This window comes from Chrysemys picta, chromosome 13 (genome assembly GCF_011386835.1).
Source record: "Chrysemys picta bellii isolate R12L10 chromosome 13, ASM1138683v2, whole genome shotgun sequence".
In the NCBI taxonomy this organism is placed as follows: domain Eukaryota; kingdom Metazoa; phylum Chordata; order Testudines; family Emydidae; genus Chrysemys; species Chrysemys picta.
The window spans coordinates 20,115,251-20,133,072 of record NC_088803.1 but is presented as its reverse complement, the minus strand read 5'-3'; the positions used below and the strand labels follow the sequence as shown (position 1 = coordinate 20,133,072).

Genomic DNA, 17,822 nt, shown 5'->3' with positions numbered 1-17,822 from the left:
GAACTTGTGCAAATCTGGAGTGACATCAGCTTCAGTAACATTACTCTATGTTTACAACTGGTGTAAATAAGATTGGAATATGTACCGATAACTCTTGCTCGCAGCTGGGCACAAATTTCCTTTCTTATTTCCTTCCCCACACTAGAAAAAAATCCCACAGATTAATCTTGCAGACGGGCAAGCTGTGTTTGTCGGGCAGCTGTAATACTGTGATTCTGCACAGGGTACATTTCTGCGTTAGAGCAGTCTCTTGGAATTTAAAAAATATGAAAAAGTGGCCCTGTTTTTAATCCATCTAAATGGTAACAACCCTCAAAATAAGGAAACTTTTCATTAAACTGGTTCTTTGTTTTTTTTCCCATGTCTAACCAATATTTGCTCATGGGGAATTTACAAACAAAGACATTATGTTTATTGATTAAATCATTTTGTGGAACCACTTCCCTTTCCCAAGGCATGAGTTAATAGCCCATCAAGAGGGGCAACCCAGACTGCTATGCTTGGATCCAGATTCTTCCATTTTGATTTATCTTACACAAATTAGCTTGGATGGCCTGAATTCTCTTCAAAGCCATAAATATACTGAGAACATACCTCAGGGCCTCCTGGATCTCTTTGTTTCTCAGGCTGTAGATGAGGGGATTGACCTGGGTAGTCAGGAACATGTACGGGAGAGAGAACATTTTCTTCAGGTCTCTCAGTGTATTGGTGTTCGGTAACATGTACACAATAGTGATGGTCCAACAGAAAATTGTCACCACAATGAGGTGAGAGGAGCAGGTGGAAAAGGCCTTTTGCCTCCCAGCAGTGGAAGGGACTTGCAAGATGGCAAACTTGATACACACATAGTATATCATCGTCTGTAGAAATGGGGGCACGGTGAATATAAAGGACAAGGTGGAAGCCAGAAGTTCCACAAGGTGGGTGTCACTGCAGGAAATATACAGCAATGGGTTGAAATCGCAAAAAAAAAAAAAAGTCAATTTCATTGGGGCTGCAAAAAGTTAATTGTAACATCATTCTCGTTACTATGGAACTAGCCAGTAACCCGCTTACCTAAGACCCAGCTGCTAGTTGGAGGCAGTATCTGCATAATTATTGTATAACGCAGGGGTTTGCATATTGCTAAATAACCACCATAAGACATCACTGTTAGGAGATAACATTCTGTAGCTGCTAAGCAGCCAAAGATATAACATTGTGTGATGCAGGCATAGAAAGAAATGGTTCTTTCCCAGTCAGGAGACTGGCCAGCACCCTTGGCAGGATGGTGGAGTTGTAGCAGGTCTCCAAGTAGGACAAGTTCCCCAGGAAGAAGTACATGGGGGTGTGAAGGTGCTAATCAGCCACAACTAGCACCAGTATGAGGATGTTCCCAGCCCTGCTTGTTATGCAGATTATTAGAAACAGCAGGAAGAGAGGAGTCTGCAGCTTCGGGGTATTCCTGAATCCCAGGAGGATGAATCCCATGACAGACGTCTGATTTCCCCATTTTGCATCTGTCATGGGTTTTGTCTAGGGGAAAACCAAACAAAGTCTGAAGCATAATTTGGAAAACACAGAGTTAAATGTTCATACATTGACATCATTTTATCCCAAATGTCCTTTTGGGTACTCGGAAAGGGCTGTCTAGAAAAGATCAGGTGTTTGGACTGAATTTGATATTTTTGGAGAGCGTGTTAAGCTCTATTTCAGATAAAATCACAAACACAGAACAATTCACGATAGGCTAAATCTGACAGGAATAGAAACATTTTTGGCATGGGAGTAAAACAACAAAAACACAGTATAAAGCTTTCATCATTGCCAGCTTTTCATGCGTGCTTTGGGGCACTTGCTTGCATACTTTCCCTTTATTCATTCCAAGAGTGTCCTGCCATAGAGCAGGCACATTTCAGTGAAGGCTACCAAATAGGATCTGGATTGAAACCTTCTTCTTAAAGATCTAAGCTTGGCTTCACCGTTCCCCTACCATTGGTGCTGATAGGCACACGCTCAAGAATTCTTTGTGGGCAGGATCTACAGACAGACGCACACCGTCACAAATGACACTACATTAAAACAGTGCTATGCTACTGGCATTCAAGGCCTTATTCACAACTGCCTTGTATATAGTGCTCCTTGAAATGTTTTCCTCAAAAATGTTTTTCAGTGGAAAATTCGGTTTTGGCAAAACACATTTTTGGGGGGCAAAATCGGTCTGCAGAAAACTGTGTTATTTTTGTCAAATTATTCCAGCCATAAAACACAAGATTTTGGCCAAAAATGGGAGCTGTACATTGCTCCTCACAAAACTATCATCCTCAATGGGGCAGAGCCTCCATGATGCTGAGCTTCTCCTCTCCGAAAAAGGAGAAGGCGGTGCATTGTGGGAGACAGAGTCCAGCTGGGGATCCCAGCCCATAGACAAGAAGGAGGATTTCAGGAACAAACTGCAAATCACATTTTTACCCCACATCTTTCAGTTTTCAGCAAAAACTTGAAATTTCCCATGAACTCAAATAACGTTGGGAGCAGCACTACTTGTGCCTTGTGAGGCCATTTACACCTCTGCAAAGCGAGTGCCAAGGGGTGTAAGACACTTTTCACACCCATTTTGCTCAAGGGCACATAGAATCATAGAAGATTAGGGTTGGAAGAGACTTCAGGAGGTCATCTAGTCCAACCCCCTGCTCAAATCAGGACCAACCCCAACTAAATCATCCCATATGCGGACTCAAGGCAAAGAAGATTTAGGCCCATAGTATTCTGCATATTATTATTTTTCTAGACTAAACCAGGAACAATCTTGAGGAATGGTCCAGGGCAATGCCTTGATCCTTGGAAATACAGCCTAGATCAGTAGTTTTCAACCTTTTTTCATTTGCAGACCCCAACAAATTTTCAAATAGAGGTGCCGACCCCTTTGGAAATCTTTGATACAGACTGCAGACCCCCAGGGGTCTGTGGACCACAGGTGAAAACCACTGAACTAGACAAATATACTATTAGAGGGTGCACAACTGGCTAGAAAGCCATACTCACAGAGTAGTTATCAATGGTTCATAATCGAGCTAAACGGGCATGTCCTGCAGGGATCACTCTTGGGTCCGGTTCTATTGAATATCTTCATAAATTATGTGGATAATGCAATAGAAAGTATACTTATAATGTTTACAGATGATACCAAGCTGGGAGGGTTGCAAGTGCTTTGTAGGACAGGATTACAATTCAAAATGATCTGGACATACTGGAGAAATGATCTCAAGTAAACAGGATGAAATTCAATAAGGAAAAATGCAAAGTTCTATACTTAGGAAGGAACAATCAATTACACAAATACAAAACGGGAAATAACTGCCTAGGATGCAGTATTGCAGAAAAGGATCTGGGGGACACAGTGGATCACAAACTAAATATGAATCAACAATGTAATACAGTTGCAAAAAAAGCAAACATCATTTTGGGATGTATTAGCAGGAGTGTTGTAAGCAAGACAGAAATAATTTTTCCACTCTACTCAGCACTGATATGGTCTCATATGGAGCACTGTGTCCAATCCTGGTCACCACACTTCAGGAAAGATGTGGACAAACTGGAGAAAATCCAGAGGAGAGCAAGAAACATGATTAAAGGTCTAGAAGGCATGATCTTTGAAGAAAAAATGACAAAAATCAGTTTATTTAGTCTTGAGAAGAGAAGACTGAAGGGGGACATGTAACAGTCTTTGAGTATGTAAAAATGTGTTATAGAGAAGGGGGTAATAACTGTCAGGGTGGTTAAGGACTGGAACAAATTCCCTAGGGAGGTTGTGGAATCTCCATCACTGGAGATTTTTAAGAGCAGGTTAGACAAACACCTGTCAGGGATGGTGTAGATAATACTTAGCCCTGTTTCTGTGCAGGGCACTGGACTAGAAGCCCTGTCGAGGTCCCTTCCAGTCCTAATTTTCTATGGATCTGTGATTGTGGGGAAACATCCCTCTGAATGGTGAGACAAAGGACCTGAATCCCCAGTCCCTCCTTGCTGCCACCCCAGTCACACCGGGGCTAGTGAAAGTTCTTCTGGCAGCTGCTTCTTTAATATCAGCAGCACAAGGCCACCTCCCAAATCCCTCTCCAACCACTCCAGATACCCATGCTACATGGTCACCTAACGCTCTGCTCTCCAGGGTCTGCCAGTCCCACCCAACTCTGCATCTCCTTTGTTCCCTTCGCCCACTAGCTCCTTCACCCTTTCTCCCATGCTTCTCCACACCCCAATGGCTGGAACATGTGTCTTGTCTCTGTACCTCATCTCAACAACAATTTGCTAATTAATAAGAAGAAAGAAAGAAAACTAGATGCTTATTGAACAAGCAACCATGATAGCCTAATACTGTGCATTCTGTTCCCAGTCCATCTACACCCATTGCCTGTTATTTTCTCCCATAACATCCTGCTTTGTCATGATTAGCTGAGTCAATAAGATCTTTGTAACAAGGAATAATATCATCATGTACTAGGGCTTGTCTACTCTACAGATGCAGCAGCACCCCAGCTGTGCCACTGTAGCACTGCAGTGTGGATATTTGCTGTGGTGGTCTCCTCCTGAAGCCCTCGCTCATATTAGTATCAGTTACTCAGGCAATTTGCCATCTCAAAGCCGATGTGGTCACTTGAGTGAGTGCTGGTTACTTCGTTGAGTAAGGATGGCAGAATCAAGCCCACAGAATTCAGGATTGGGCCCACATTAATTAAATCGAATTAACTTGGATCTCAGCGCTGCTGATGTCAGCAGGAAATGAGTGTGGATTCTAAATATAAACTGCCCCAGAGATTCGTGTTATGTGATGCTTTACTGTGTATCAACTTGTCACTGTGACCAATGGCCAATAGAATGTTCAGACAGCCTTCTGAAACAAAAGTTTGGTTTCTTTTAACACTAGGTACAAGGCATTTAGAAGGAAAAATATGAATTTTAAAACAGCACATAATCTAGCTTAACTAGTGGACTAGCTTCTTCAGACACCCCAGCAGGAGCCTGTCTCTCTGTTTCCTTTCCCTGGTTCCCCCAAACAAGTTGCTTTGTAATTCTGCCAACATTCGTTTGATTCTCTGGTTCCCAGAGAACCTATCCTGACATTGTCAATATCAGATCTCAGATGTTTGCTGAGAAGTGGCTTATAGTGAGTTGTTCTTTTTCCTTTCCTGCTTGATTACCTTTATTGCCCCTTAATTAAGCTAAACCAGCATATTTGTACAGTAAACGGCCCAATGACCAGGTCAAAACACAGTGTGAGGAAATTATTACAGAGTCATCACATGGATACTTGTCTTGAAGATGCTTTACTCAAACCAAGTTATTGGGATCAATCCAGTAGTAACTGGGCAAGGTTCTCTGGCCTGGGCTATACAGGAAGTCACACTAGCTCATCTAATGATCCCTTCTGGCCATAAACCCTATGAATCTATGAAAAGTAAGAACAATGAATATCTTAGGCCATCATATTCAAAACTGTCCTCTGGTTTTGAGATACTTTGGGCCTAATTTCCAGATTGCTGATCACACCCAGCTCCACAAGAAGCCAATGGAACTGGCAGGTGCTCAGAATATATAAAAAACAGATCAAGCCCGAAAGCCAATTTTTACCAAAGTGTCCACTAAATTTGAGTGCCTCTTCTTTTTTATGCCCCATTTATGAGCTTTTGACTGGTTTGTTTTGTTTTGTTTTTGCTGAGTACCCTTAGTAGGCATGGCTGGGGTTGTCGGTGCTCAGCGCTTTTGGAGAAAAAGGTCCAGATTGGCTGAAATTAAACTGAGGCACGCCAAATTAGTGGTGTCATTGCAACATTAGCCTCAGAGTCTGCCCAGGGCAGCTACCATGTAATGCTTGTTTTTGAAGCAATGGCCTGTAAGACTCCATTGAATCACACCGTTAGCATCCAGTTCGGATGCCGTTACTTAAGACCCCTTTTTGGCAAACCCTTCCATCCTTTCCCAAGTAGTGCTTCCCCAAGTGAGCACGACCTATCAAAGACAATGAATAAAAGTCTGCAAAATCCATAATATATTTTAAGGGCCCATTTCATTTGACCTTCGGCATAACACAGGACAGTGAACTTCATCCAGTGATTCCTGCATGCAGCCCAGCAAATTATGGTTGAACTTGAATGCGTTGTTCAGAAAGGCATCTGATCTTGGTTTAGGCTGGTATTTTCAAGAGACCTGGAGGGAATTAGTGCCTGATTCTGACTGAATTCCAATAGGATTTGGTCACCTCACTAACATAGATTCTAAGATTCAAAGAGATGGAGAATGTGGCCCATCACTTGTCATGCTGAGGTTAAGGTCCTTGCTCCTTGACTGGAAAAAGTCCCATAGTAGCTCTGGTGTATATAGCTCTGTAACCAGGACTGGATTAAGACAGGATACATGGATCCAGTGCCTACGCTGAGCGAATGCCCAAGGACATACAGAGGTTATCTACTGCCAGAGAGTATTTGAATCTGCTAAGAGGACAGCACTGGCAGCCTGTTGAGCCAGAAATGTCATAAGCTCTTTGCTTTGTTGATGGTCCTATGGCTGGATGGAATCCTGGTCCTAATCCACCTCACCCCACTATTGACCTTCTCTGTGTGTGTTCTTTAAGTCCCCAATTCAGCAAGGTACCTTTGCACATGTCTAGTTTTTAAGCATATTCTTAGTGCTATGGAACTCAGTGGGAATTCTCACATGCTTAAAATTAAACACATGTTCAAGCATAGTGCTGAATTGGGGTCTAAAGTGCTTGGAGTCTGCTTGTGACAGCTACCATGTTGCACTTATGATGCAAATGGTTAATGAGATTGTGCTTTTCCTTTTGTTTGTTCTTCTCTCATGGTTAACCTTTAATAGAAAATACAATCTCATTTAGACAGAGGCTGAGGATTTCAAAGCTGCTTAAGGGATTTTATCACCTTCTTTCCATTAAAACTAATGGGAATTGTGTGTCTAAATCTCCTAGACAGCTGGGAAAAGCTAATGTGGAGAATATATGCTTGCTATTTGTCTATGGGAAAGATAGTAGGTGTCAAGATAGTCATAACAGAGTTCAAGATCACAACTCAAGGCTGGAGAATTATGGCCTGAACCACTGCTGAGTATGGTGGGATTTAGTATTTTTATTTAATTAATTAATGTATTACTTTTTGTACTTCTCTATGATAACATATAATTCAGCTCAGTGGAACATGTGCTCCCAGTGTGATGCTATGGTCATAAAAGCTATTGTGATCCTGGGATGCATAAATAGGAGAAGCTTAAATAGGAGCAGAGAAGTTATTTTACATCTGTATTTGTCACTGGTGTGACTGCTAATGGAAGACGGTGTCCATTTCTGGTGCCCAAAATTCTAGATGGTTGTTAGTAAATTGGAGAGGGCTCAGAGAAGAGCCACAGAATGCTTAAAGGATTGGAAAACATGACTTCTAGTGATAGACTCCAGGAGCACAATCTGGTTAGTTTAACAAAGAGAGTGTTAATATTTGACTAGATCTATGTCTATAAGTACCTACATGGGGGACTAAAAATGGGTACTGGGCTTTTCAATCTAGCAGAGAAAGGTCTAAGATGATCCAAAGGCTGGAAGTTGAAGCTAGACAGGAAATATGGCACAATTTTTTAACAGTGAGAGTAACTAACCATTGGAACAATTTACTAAGGGTTGTGGTGGATTCTCCATCACTGACAATTTTAAAATCAAGATTGGATGACAACTAATGGTTGCCCATGAGTCTCATTCCCACCTGATGGAAGAGACTCTGCAGCATGTTTGGAATTTTGTTGACATTCAAACATTTATGGGGCAGATTTCCAAAAGTACAGAGGGCAGTTGGGTGCCTGTCACAAGGGGGCCTGGCTGTTGAAAAAAGGTGGGCTTAGCTCTACCTGCGACTAATGATCAGCCTCCCAGAGAATGGATCTCGGGCGACAGCCTGCAGGTTGCTTGCTCCATAGGCAAGAGGCCAGCTCAGTTAGGGGGAGAGACCCAGGAGAAAGGACCTAGAAGGAAACTCTCAACACCTACCAACTGGGAGGCCTGGTTGGAGAGACCTGCTGTGTGTGCACGGGCCGTAGGACAGGCCATGCAGTACCAGTCTGTTCTGACTGGCAACGTGGGTTGCACTGGTTTTGGAAAATAAACCCACCCGTGGACACACTTGTATCCCCCCAGACCCCACTGGAAGTCATTTGTGCTCTTGGGAAACCTCACCCTACATTTTCCGAGGGCACGTCATCCCACTGAGCGCCCTCCTCAGGGCCTCCTTGACCTCCTTGTTCCTCAGGCTGTAGACAATGGGGTTCAGCATGGACGTCACCACTGTATAGAAGAGGGCCAGGAGCTTGTCGCTCTCCATTGAGTAGCTGGACTTGGGCCTGAGGTAGGTGATGATGCCAGAGCCATAGAAGAGCAAGACCACGATAAGGTGGGAGGAGCAGGTGGAGAAGGCTTTGCGCTTCCCCTCAGCTGATGGCATCCTCAGGACGGAGGCAATGATGAAGAGGTAGGAGGCCAGGATGAGCGTGAAGGGGGAGGTTATGAAAAGAAAAGCCACCAGGTACACGGCCAACACGTTCATGGAGGTGTCCCCGCAGGCCAGCTTCAGGAGGGGTGGGATGTCACAGAAGAAGTGATTGATCTTGTTGGGCCCACAGAACGTCAGACTGAAAACATAGCTGGTCTGGCTCAAGCCCACCAGCATCCCCACCATCCAGGAGGTTACGGCCAGCTGGGCGCAGGCCCCCTTTCTCATGACGAGGGTGTAGCGCAGCGGGTTGCAGATGGCCACGTAGCGGTCGTAGGCCATGGCAGCCAGGAGGCAGCACTCAGTGATGCCAAAGAGGGTGAAAAAATACATCTGCGTGGCACAACCCCATAGTGAGATCCTTCTGTTCTCTGACACCAGGCTCACCAGCATCTTGGGCACAATGGACGTTGTGTAGCAGATCTCCAGCAGGGACAGGTTGGTGAGGAAAAAATACATTGGCGTATGGAGGGACGGGTTGGCTTTTATGATGGCTGTGATGAGAACGTTACCCGTCAGGGACACTGTATACATGGATAGAACCATTGCAAAGAGCAGCGCCTGCAGCTCCACCAATCTGGAGAATCCAACGAAGATGAACTCGGTCACTGCAGTCTGATTTCCCTTGTCCAGTGGCTTGTATTTCAATGGCAGAGGGAGTGAACAAAGTCACCCGCATCAGGGAAGACAAGGCATGAAAGTCATTTATTTACCTTTTATGATAAATGCAAAAATACGTCCAACTGAGATTGAAAATTTAGGCAAAGTGCTTGCAAACCATCTAAGGAAAGTGGATGCTCAATTCCCATTAAAATTAATGGGATTTGGATATCCAGGAAATGGAAGCCATATCATCGATTCATCTTCTAGGGCCTCCAACTTTATGACCTAATTTAATCACAACTTATTAGTAGAGCTGGCTGGGAAATTATCTTTTTTTCCAGAAAAAAATAAAAATTGGAAGCCCCAAATCCAGATTTTTTTCATTTCTCAGTTGCCAAAAAGAGAAAAATGATTTTAATTTTTCACATTTTCCACACAATCCTGAATATTTTCTATAAAAACAGGAATTCTACTGGCAAAATTCACAATCTACGATAAAGCCATTGTCTAGGGAAAATATGTTTTGACTGAAAATGTTCTTACTAGTGGTAGTTACTGGGATCAATTCAAGAATCACTGGGAAAAATTCTCTGCCTTGCATTATGCAGGAGGCCTGACTCAGTGATTTTAATTCAAAGATTTTATTCCGAGCTTCAAAGCCCAGAAGGCTAGATTGGATCATCTCGGTCTGACCTGCATAACACAGGCCGTAATGACCCCTACTGGTCTTAAAATCAGACCTTTCTCTCTCATTGGATCTTATTATAACCTGTGTAGCTGAGGGTACAACCTGTCTCAGAGGGAAGCCAGATTTAAACTAAAGTAAAGAAATACATGTTTTAAAGACAGGTTCATGAGAGGCTGACGTCCTGAATTTGGGTTTGAATGGGGCAAAGGTAGTTTTCTACATTGCCCTCTCACTTTGCTCATTCCTGACAGAGATGGGTGACATTTTTCAGCCAAAACTTTTTTTCTTTGGGGAGGGGAGAGTTTTAAATATGAGGATAAGACACAGTAACCAAGAAACATTTAGCAAATTCATGTCAGTTCCACTGAACTGTTCATCTTGAAAAGAAAAGAAAAACTTGGAAACATCAAAATGTTTCATTCATTTTGTTTTGGAATTTCCTTCAATTAAGAAAAAAATCAGAAATGTACAAAAATGCTTGAAATCAAAACAAAACATTTTATTTCAGGTCAATCAAAACATTTTGTTTAACACAACACACTTGTCTTTTTGGTTTGCAAAACAATTCAAAATATTTTTGTTTCCAGGTTATCCTGAATTTGTTTTCTTGTTTTAGAACTGCCAGCATATCAAAAATCTATTATTTGCACCACCGTTGTTCTAACCGTGAGAACGAGTTCTGCAAATCAGATCATGATGCTTTGTGTTTGACCAATTCAGTGCTTAATAGTTTTTACCCACAAGGTATTTGGAACATTTTAGTAAGACCAACCAAATCCTTTTACACCTGCTAACAACAAGACAATTGATGCTGATAATTTTCATTTGCTGGTCCCTGGGGATAGATTTCAGCCAGCAACAATCAGTTTAAAGGATGAAAAGCTTTACAATCCATCAAGCCGTGGGACCAGATGAACCAGCACATGGAGCCAGAAGAACTGCATCTTCTCTGCCCTTGTTCTGTGCCTTTGGAATGAACTCAGTGGGACTGAATGCTGGGGAAATTGTGGCACCATCCAGTGGCTGGACATTTGCTCCCTGTTTGGGTGGAAATGAGCAAGCGTTCAAAAATCAATGGCACATTCTCCAATTACTAGCCACAGTTTAGCGAAGCAGCACACAAAACAGATGGAGAAAATATTTAGCAACATTTAGTTCTTCAGACTGCTGTAATTTTAATTGAGAATAAGGGAATGGGCAGCAGAGAGGAGCACAAAGGACACTGGAGAGCTTTCTTGCTTTCCTTCTGTTTATGCATTGTTCCCATCAGCAGAGATCTGTCATCATCTAACATCCCAAATATGCAATTTTCACATTTGGGAAGTGTGAATCTGCATCGTTCCTTTGGGCAGGTGCAGTGCTTGGCTATCTGTGTCTACCCGGGCAGCTCTTTGCCTGTCCCCATTGATGTTAAGGCCCATAAAGTTTCCCCTCTCTGAGTCATGCTTGACAGCGGGATTCTTGGTGCTAGATGCTGGTGCATGTCCCTCCTGCTACCCACTGAGACACTGACCCTGGCAGACACTCTGGCTTTATTACAGAGATTTCCATCTGCTTTTCTGGCTAACTTGGAAGATAACTTGTTGATCTGGCCAATGAATCTTGGCATTTGTTACGAAGATGTTCTGTGTAACACCTAGGATTTTTCAAAGGCATTTACACAGCTGCCCAAATGATATTACAAAGAACCCATCCCCGAAGATATTGCCACTGTACACCAAAGTAAGAATTCAGCATTAACAAGTGATTACTAATAGCAAATTAATAAGCATATAGACGCTTGATACTATGGTGATGAGCACAGTATACGAATCTGTATAGAATAGAACTTTGACATTATTATTATTAGTCATTGTCCCATCACCCTGGCCTCTGTTCACCTGACTATGGCTTGAAACCTTCAAGTTCTCAATGGATGGACTCAAACCCTTCTGCTCTGTGCTTTACAGGCCAGCGAGCAAGGAAACATAGACACTCAGACCTCACAGTGATCTGTGCAGGCTTGGGACACAGAGCCGCTAGTGAGAAACTGCTGCTCCAGCCCCCTGTGGTCTCCTCTCCTGTGCTCCAGATATTGTATTAATAATAACACCACTGAGCTCTTCTATAGCACTTGGAATCAGTTGATCTCAAAGTGCTTTATAAAGGAGGTCTCTGTCATCACCCCCATTTTAAAGGTGGGGAAACTGAGGCACAGTATGAGCTAGTGAGTGAGCTAGTGGCTTGCCCATCATCACCCAGCAGGCCAGAGGCAGAGTTGTGAACAGGACTCAGGTCTCCTGAATGCTAGTCCAGTGCTCTACTTACCAGTTCACATTCCCTTCGGTAGCAACAGTGGCATTATGAAGAAGTCTGGGATAATAAGTGAGTCTTGTGGTGTGCAATGGAGTTGATTAAACCTAGATACTAATGGACCAGGAGCACTAGGCAGTGGTATGTTGACTGGCTCTGTGTCACTGGTGCACCTCCAAATCTTCTACTTCTACCTCTAGATTAACTTCAGCCCTAGTGTCACAGCAAAAATGGAATGAATTTAATGTGGGGGGCATTCTGTCTGGTACCTGGGGTGTTAGTTACATTTATGAGAGCTGTGCAGGAATCCAAGGGTTTGTTTCATTGGAAATTCTGCAGTTTGCAAATGTTTCCATTCCAAAATGGACCAGAAAAAAAAGTTGAAACTTTCCACAAAACAAAATTGTGAAAAAAAGTATTCATTTTGGGTCAATTGAAATGCTTCATTTGGATTAAATTGAAACATTTCATTCTGATTTCAACTGTATCATCTCATGTCGTATCAGATACAAAAACTGAAATGAAAAGTCATTCCAAAATGGAGAACTGAAACATTCCATTCTGACCTATGAGAATGCTGCATTCTGGCTAAGAAAAAAAACAAACAAACAATAGAAATTTCATTGAAATGGATTCATTGCATGAAATTTTTCAGTCCAGATGAAACAGCATTTCCAATGAGATCTAATGTTTATTATTATTATTTTTTTCAAATTCAAATGGGGGGGATACTCATAAATAAGATCAAAGGCCCAGATATTTAAAGGTAGTTAGATACCTAAAACCAACTGAAATCAATGGGAGTGAGGAACCAAGATGTTTTGCATTGAACCCCAGAGCTTCATCATCATCAAAAGAAGAAAAAGAGAAGGAGGCGGAAGATGAAATGGTAGCAGAGGGGAAAGAAGAAATACCCTTTGATAGATATAAAAATGCACTGATTGTATATCTCACTATGAGTGATTCCTGGCTGAAAGTAGAAAAGAAGCTAAAGGCAAGCTTCAAGTCTCAGGTCAATTCCAGCACAAAGGATTGTCCCTGCTAGTCAAAGGTAGTGCCAAAAATTCTGCCCTGCTTTTCACCCCATGCCACACTGAAGAAGTTTCACATTAAGTGGGGTGAGCACCATCCCTTTCTACTCCTAGCTCTTCCCATGTCATGCTTGTTTAGAAGCCAAGCCAGCTTGGATTCCGGGGCTTACCTCTGAGAAAGACACCATTCTCCTGGCTGGCTAAGGACCTGTTTGTGGATAGAACTGGAGTATTTTAGCTCTCTTCCCCTGCCCAGGAGGACTCATCAGCAGAAGTTCACAGATACTTCCTCTGAGGAATAGGGTGTTAGACCAGCATGTCCCTTTTGGTTGGCTCCCAAGGAGAGGCAGCTGCCTAATGCATAGAACTGCCTTTGGAAATCCCAAGACGAGTAGCTGTTTTCTGTCTGATGTACCGGTCCTCGCTTTAACAGGAGTTCCATGCACAGGGAGCGAGGGGGATTCAAGAGTCAGTTAGATTTGTTGTAGTTTTACCATAAGGCGTTTTACCAGAAGGTTAACAAGGAGGTTGTGAAATCCCAACCGATGGAGGATTTTTAAGAGCAGGTTAGACAAACACTTGTCAGGGATGGTCTAGGGGTGCTCGGTGCAGGGGGGTGAATTCAATGGTGTTCTGAGGTCCCTTCTAGGCTGACATTTCGATGTTGTTGGTTTTTTTTTTTATGAATTGCATTGAGAGCACGAGGCAACACAGGTAGCAATAAAAGCAGGTGTTCTGCCCCACATTGAGCTCAGGGAATAGTCTGATGTGATAGGACAGTCCAGTGGTTGGGACTTAAGACAGTCTGGTTCAGTACCTGGTTCTACCAGAGACTTCCTGTGGGACCTGGGGCAAGTCATTTAGCGCCCAATGCTTATATTATATATTATATCACAGGCAAAACATTTTATAATAAATATAATCAGAACAATAGTCAAAATGAGACACGAGTAACCAATAAGACTATTCCTAGGCCAGATTTTGCTCCTTACCTGCTGTGTATTTAAGGGTAAATGTGAGTACTTGGAATGTATCCTGGGTTATTCACCTGCTACGCTGGGTTTAACCCCGCCACACAGACTTTGGTTCTTGTGGGCTGCAGTGATCACCACACAGAGGATTTTGCAAAAATGCAAGAATAGGCCAGTGGTATTCACACCTGTCAGAGTTAACAGCCACAGGAAGAATAACCTATTGTCATAGAGAGCAATTAAATGTATTTGAAGAAATTTGGACCCACTAGATATATTTGGTTAAAAACACTGAAATGGATCAAAGAATGCCAGACCTCCCTTCTGCTTGCCCCTTCCTCTTTTTCCTTTCCCCGTCCCCAGTCATGTCCTTTCCTCCTTCCCTCCTTTCTGTATTCATGTGTGTCTTGTCTTCTTTTATTACTGCCCCGCCCCCCCAAATATGCTATGTCTATGTAGCATTGTCTGTCTTTGTACAGGCTGCGTTCAGAAGTTGTAAAATTATGTAATCCCATAGTTCTACTGGAGTAGAGCCCTGTGCCTTACCCAAACCTGATGAGACACGACCACAGGCATCGGGTTCGGGATGCATTGGACACAGAACCCAATGACAAGTGTCAGGTTTGGGTTGAGGATGAAAAGTCACACCTGTGAGATGGAGCAGTCTGGACCCTGCACCTCCTCCAGACCTGTTCAGTGATGGAGAAAGCGGATGCCTGGAAGTAGGGACTGGAGCTGGGTTGGGTGGTGAAGGGATTGCTGGGCAGAGTCATGTCATTTTGGGTAGGGGGAGGAGGGATGTTTCCCCCTCCAGTGTAAGAGACGCTCCCAGTTGTGTAAAAGCAGCTGCAGACACAGGCAGCAGGGAGCCAGGCAGGCAGTTATTTGGAGTGCACATGGCGGGGAGTGGGTAGGAGGCACCGCAACTCCAATTTTTGGCCAAAATCTCTCTTTTGAAGTTCTTTGGCTGAAAACTTAAACATTTCCATGGGAAAAAATGTTTTGAACCAGTTCCATTACATATTATACACTAAGGGCCAGATTTTTAAAGATATTTAGGTGCCTAAAGATGCATCTAGGTGACCAGTGGGCTTTTCAAAAGCATCTTGGCTCCTAATATCTGTTGAAATCAATTAATTTTAGGTACTGAGGTGTTGTAAAATCCCCCTAGGTGCCTAACTGAATCGTTAGGCACTTAAATGTATATGAAAATCTGGTCTTAAGTAAATATTGAATAAAGTTAAAAGGGGTGGAATAACTAGGACGTATTTGGAGATCTGGGGAAAGATATTTCTTTCTTTCTTTCTTTCTTTCTTTCTTTCTTTCTTTCTTTCTTTCTTTCTTTCTTTCTTTCTTTCTTTCTTTCTTTCAGAGAACACATACAAAAAAAATAAACATCTATCACCAAGTTCATCCTCCTGGGATTCGGGAACCCGAACGAATTTCAGATTCTGCTTGTTGTGGTGTTTCTAGTTATCTACATGGTGACTATGGCCAGGAATATCCCCATTGCTGCGCTAATTGTGGCAGATCAGCAGCTTCACACCCCCAGGTACTTCTTCCTGGACACCTACCACTCCTCAGTCAAGGCCCCCAGATTGCTGGCTGGGTTTCTGGCAGAGGACAGGACAATGTCCTTCAGGGACTGCATCACACAGTTATTTTTCCTCAGTGCTTTGGCTTGCATAGAGTGTTTCCTCCTTGCAGTCATAGCTTATGACCGTTATCTAACCATATGCAACCCACTCAGCTATACGATTATGATGAGCCTCAGGGTCTGCCTTCAGCTGGTATCTGCCTCCTTGGTAACTGGTATCTCAGTGACTGCTTTAGTAGTGGGGATGGTTCCCCAGCTAAGCTTCTGTGGCCCCAATGAAATTAATAATTTCTTCTGGTGGAAATGATTATTCTGGTCTCCTACTCCCTGGTATGCCTGGCCCCTTTTCTCCTCATTGTTGAGTCGTACATTCTTATCTTCTCGGCCATCCTGCGAATTGCCTCCTCTGACAGGAGGGAGAAGGCCTTTTCCACCTGCACCTCTCACCTGCTGGTGGTGAGTCTGTATTATGGGAGCATCATTATCATGTACATGATACCATTGGTGGAGTGGTCCCAGGCCTTCCATAAAGCTCTGTCTCTAATGTACACAGTCGTCACCCCAATGTTCAAACCCATCTTCTACAGTCTGAGGAACAAAGAGATAAAGTCGTGCTGCAGGAAAGTTGTGCTATAGAACTTAGGCATGATCTAGGCTGTTCTTTTTGGAAGTACCTAAAGATGTTTGCTGCCCAACTCCCATTGGCAGGTCAGTGCCTAATTCCCTTAGGACACTTTGAATAATTTAGCACAGATCTCAATAGAATTTGTTTATGTAAGTCACTTAGACACTGTGATACCAACCCACACCGGGCAGGAAGAGGATAATGAGCTGCTGTGGGTTCAGTCACCTCTGTCTCACTCCATTGCCACCATATAAATACATGATTAGCCCACACCTTGAATACTGCAGTTCTGGTCTATAAAACCATGACTGGTGTGGAGAAAGTGAATAAGGAAGTGCCATTTAACAATTCACATAATACAAGAACCAAGAGTCACCCAATTAAATTAATAGGCAGCAGGTTTAAAACAAATAAAAGGAAGTATTTCTTCACACAACGTACAGTCAACCCATGGAACTCATTGCCTGGGGATGTTGAGAAGGCCAAAAGTATAACTGGGTTCAAATAAAGAATTAGATCATTTCATGGAAGATGCTGATGGAAAACAAGTGTTACTGCATTTTGAAACTCTTACCACCATTAACCAATATGTGCAGATCATATAGACATCAAGCTGGGACAGAAAAAATTGTGCAAAAATAGCCAGCTGCGGTAAAGCGGCAGATTATAACACTGAGTGCAGCAGCAAGTGCTTAACCACAGTGTTGGCACATGTTTAAAATCTTAACTATAAAGATAACAAGAGAAGGAAACCACAGAGAGACAGAGTGAGAGAGGGAGAAGATACTGCTTGAGAACAGCCAGGAAAACATTCTCCCCAGACGACCTGCAGACAAATGACCATCAGAAGCGGGACACTGCCAATTCAGCATTATCAGCATTATCAGCAATATCTACTCTATCAGCATTATCAGCAGTATCTGCCATTATCTACTCTATATTAGTCAATTGCTTTTCACTCCACTAAAATGTATTTACTTAATTTTAACATACAAAATTAAGGTTTTTTTTCTCTTTTATTAAGAGTGGATATTTATTTTTTCTAATTATGTTGGCATTTATATTTACCAATCACAATCATGTATGTAACTCGCTAACATTTGACTCCATCATTACTGTTACTATCAGACTTGGAACCACATTTATTTTCATACGAATTTTAAGCTATTTTACAGATATAACTAAAAATACAATTTGAAAATAAGCAACCATCATCTGCACAGTGTTGAAAGTTATGTGTTTAGCTTTTAAAAAAAAAACTGGCACTGCTAAGGTGAGTACAAGCTAAAATTACTTTCTAAAAGGATACTGCTTTTTGACTGTATCACTTTAAATAATGAATGACAAAGCACATTATGGTGATAAAAGTAAAAATGATAAGTATTACAGCCAGGACAGGTTAGGCATTTTAGAACTCATTACTCAAAGAATTAAATTTAAGCATAAGAGAGAAATAAAACTATGAAATGCACAGACCAGTCAAAAAACTA

General features: G+C 42.5%; 1 protein-coding gene and 1 pseudogene across 1 annotated transcript; one reads left to right on the top strand and one right to left on the bottom strand.

The window, feature by feature from the left end:
- Window positions 1–8,213: 8,213 nt before the first annotated feature.
- On the bottom strand, window positions 8,214–9,188 carry LOC101952106 (olfactory receptor 10A4-like; the record flags this gene model as incomplete). The annotated part of the gene is made up of 1 exon (XM_005309061.3): window positions 8,214–9,188. A coding segment is annotated over one exon (975 nt), but the record flags the coding sequence as incomplete, so codon positions are not given.
- Window positions 9,189–10,890: 1,702 nt separating this feature from the next.
- Window positions 10,891–16,361, top strand: LOC135975081 (olfactory receptor 5AP2-like; annotated as a pseudogene).
- Window positions 16,362–17,822: the final 1,461 nt, after the last annotated feature.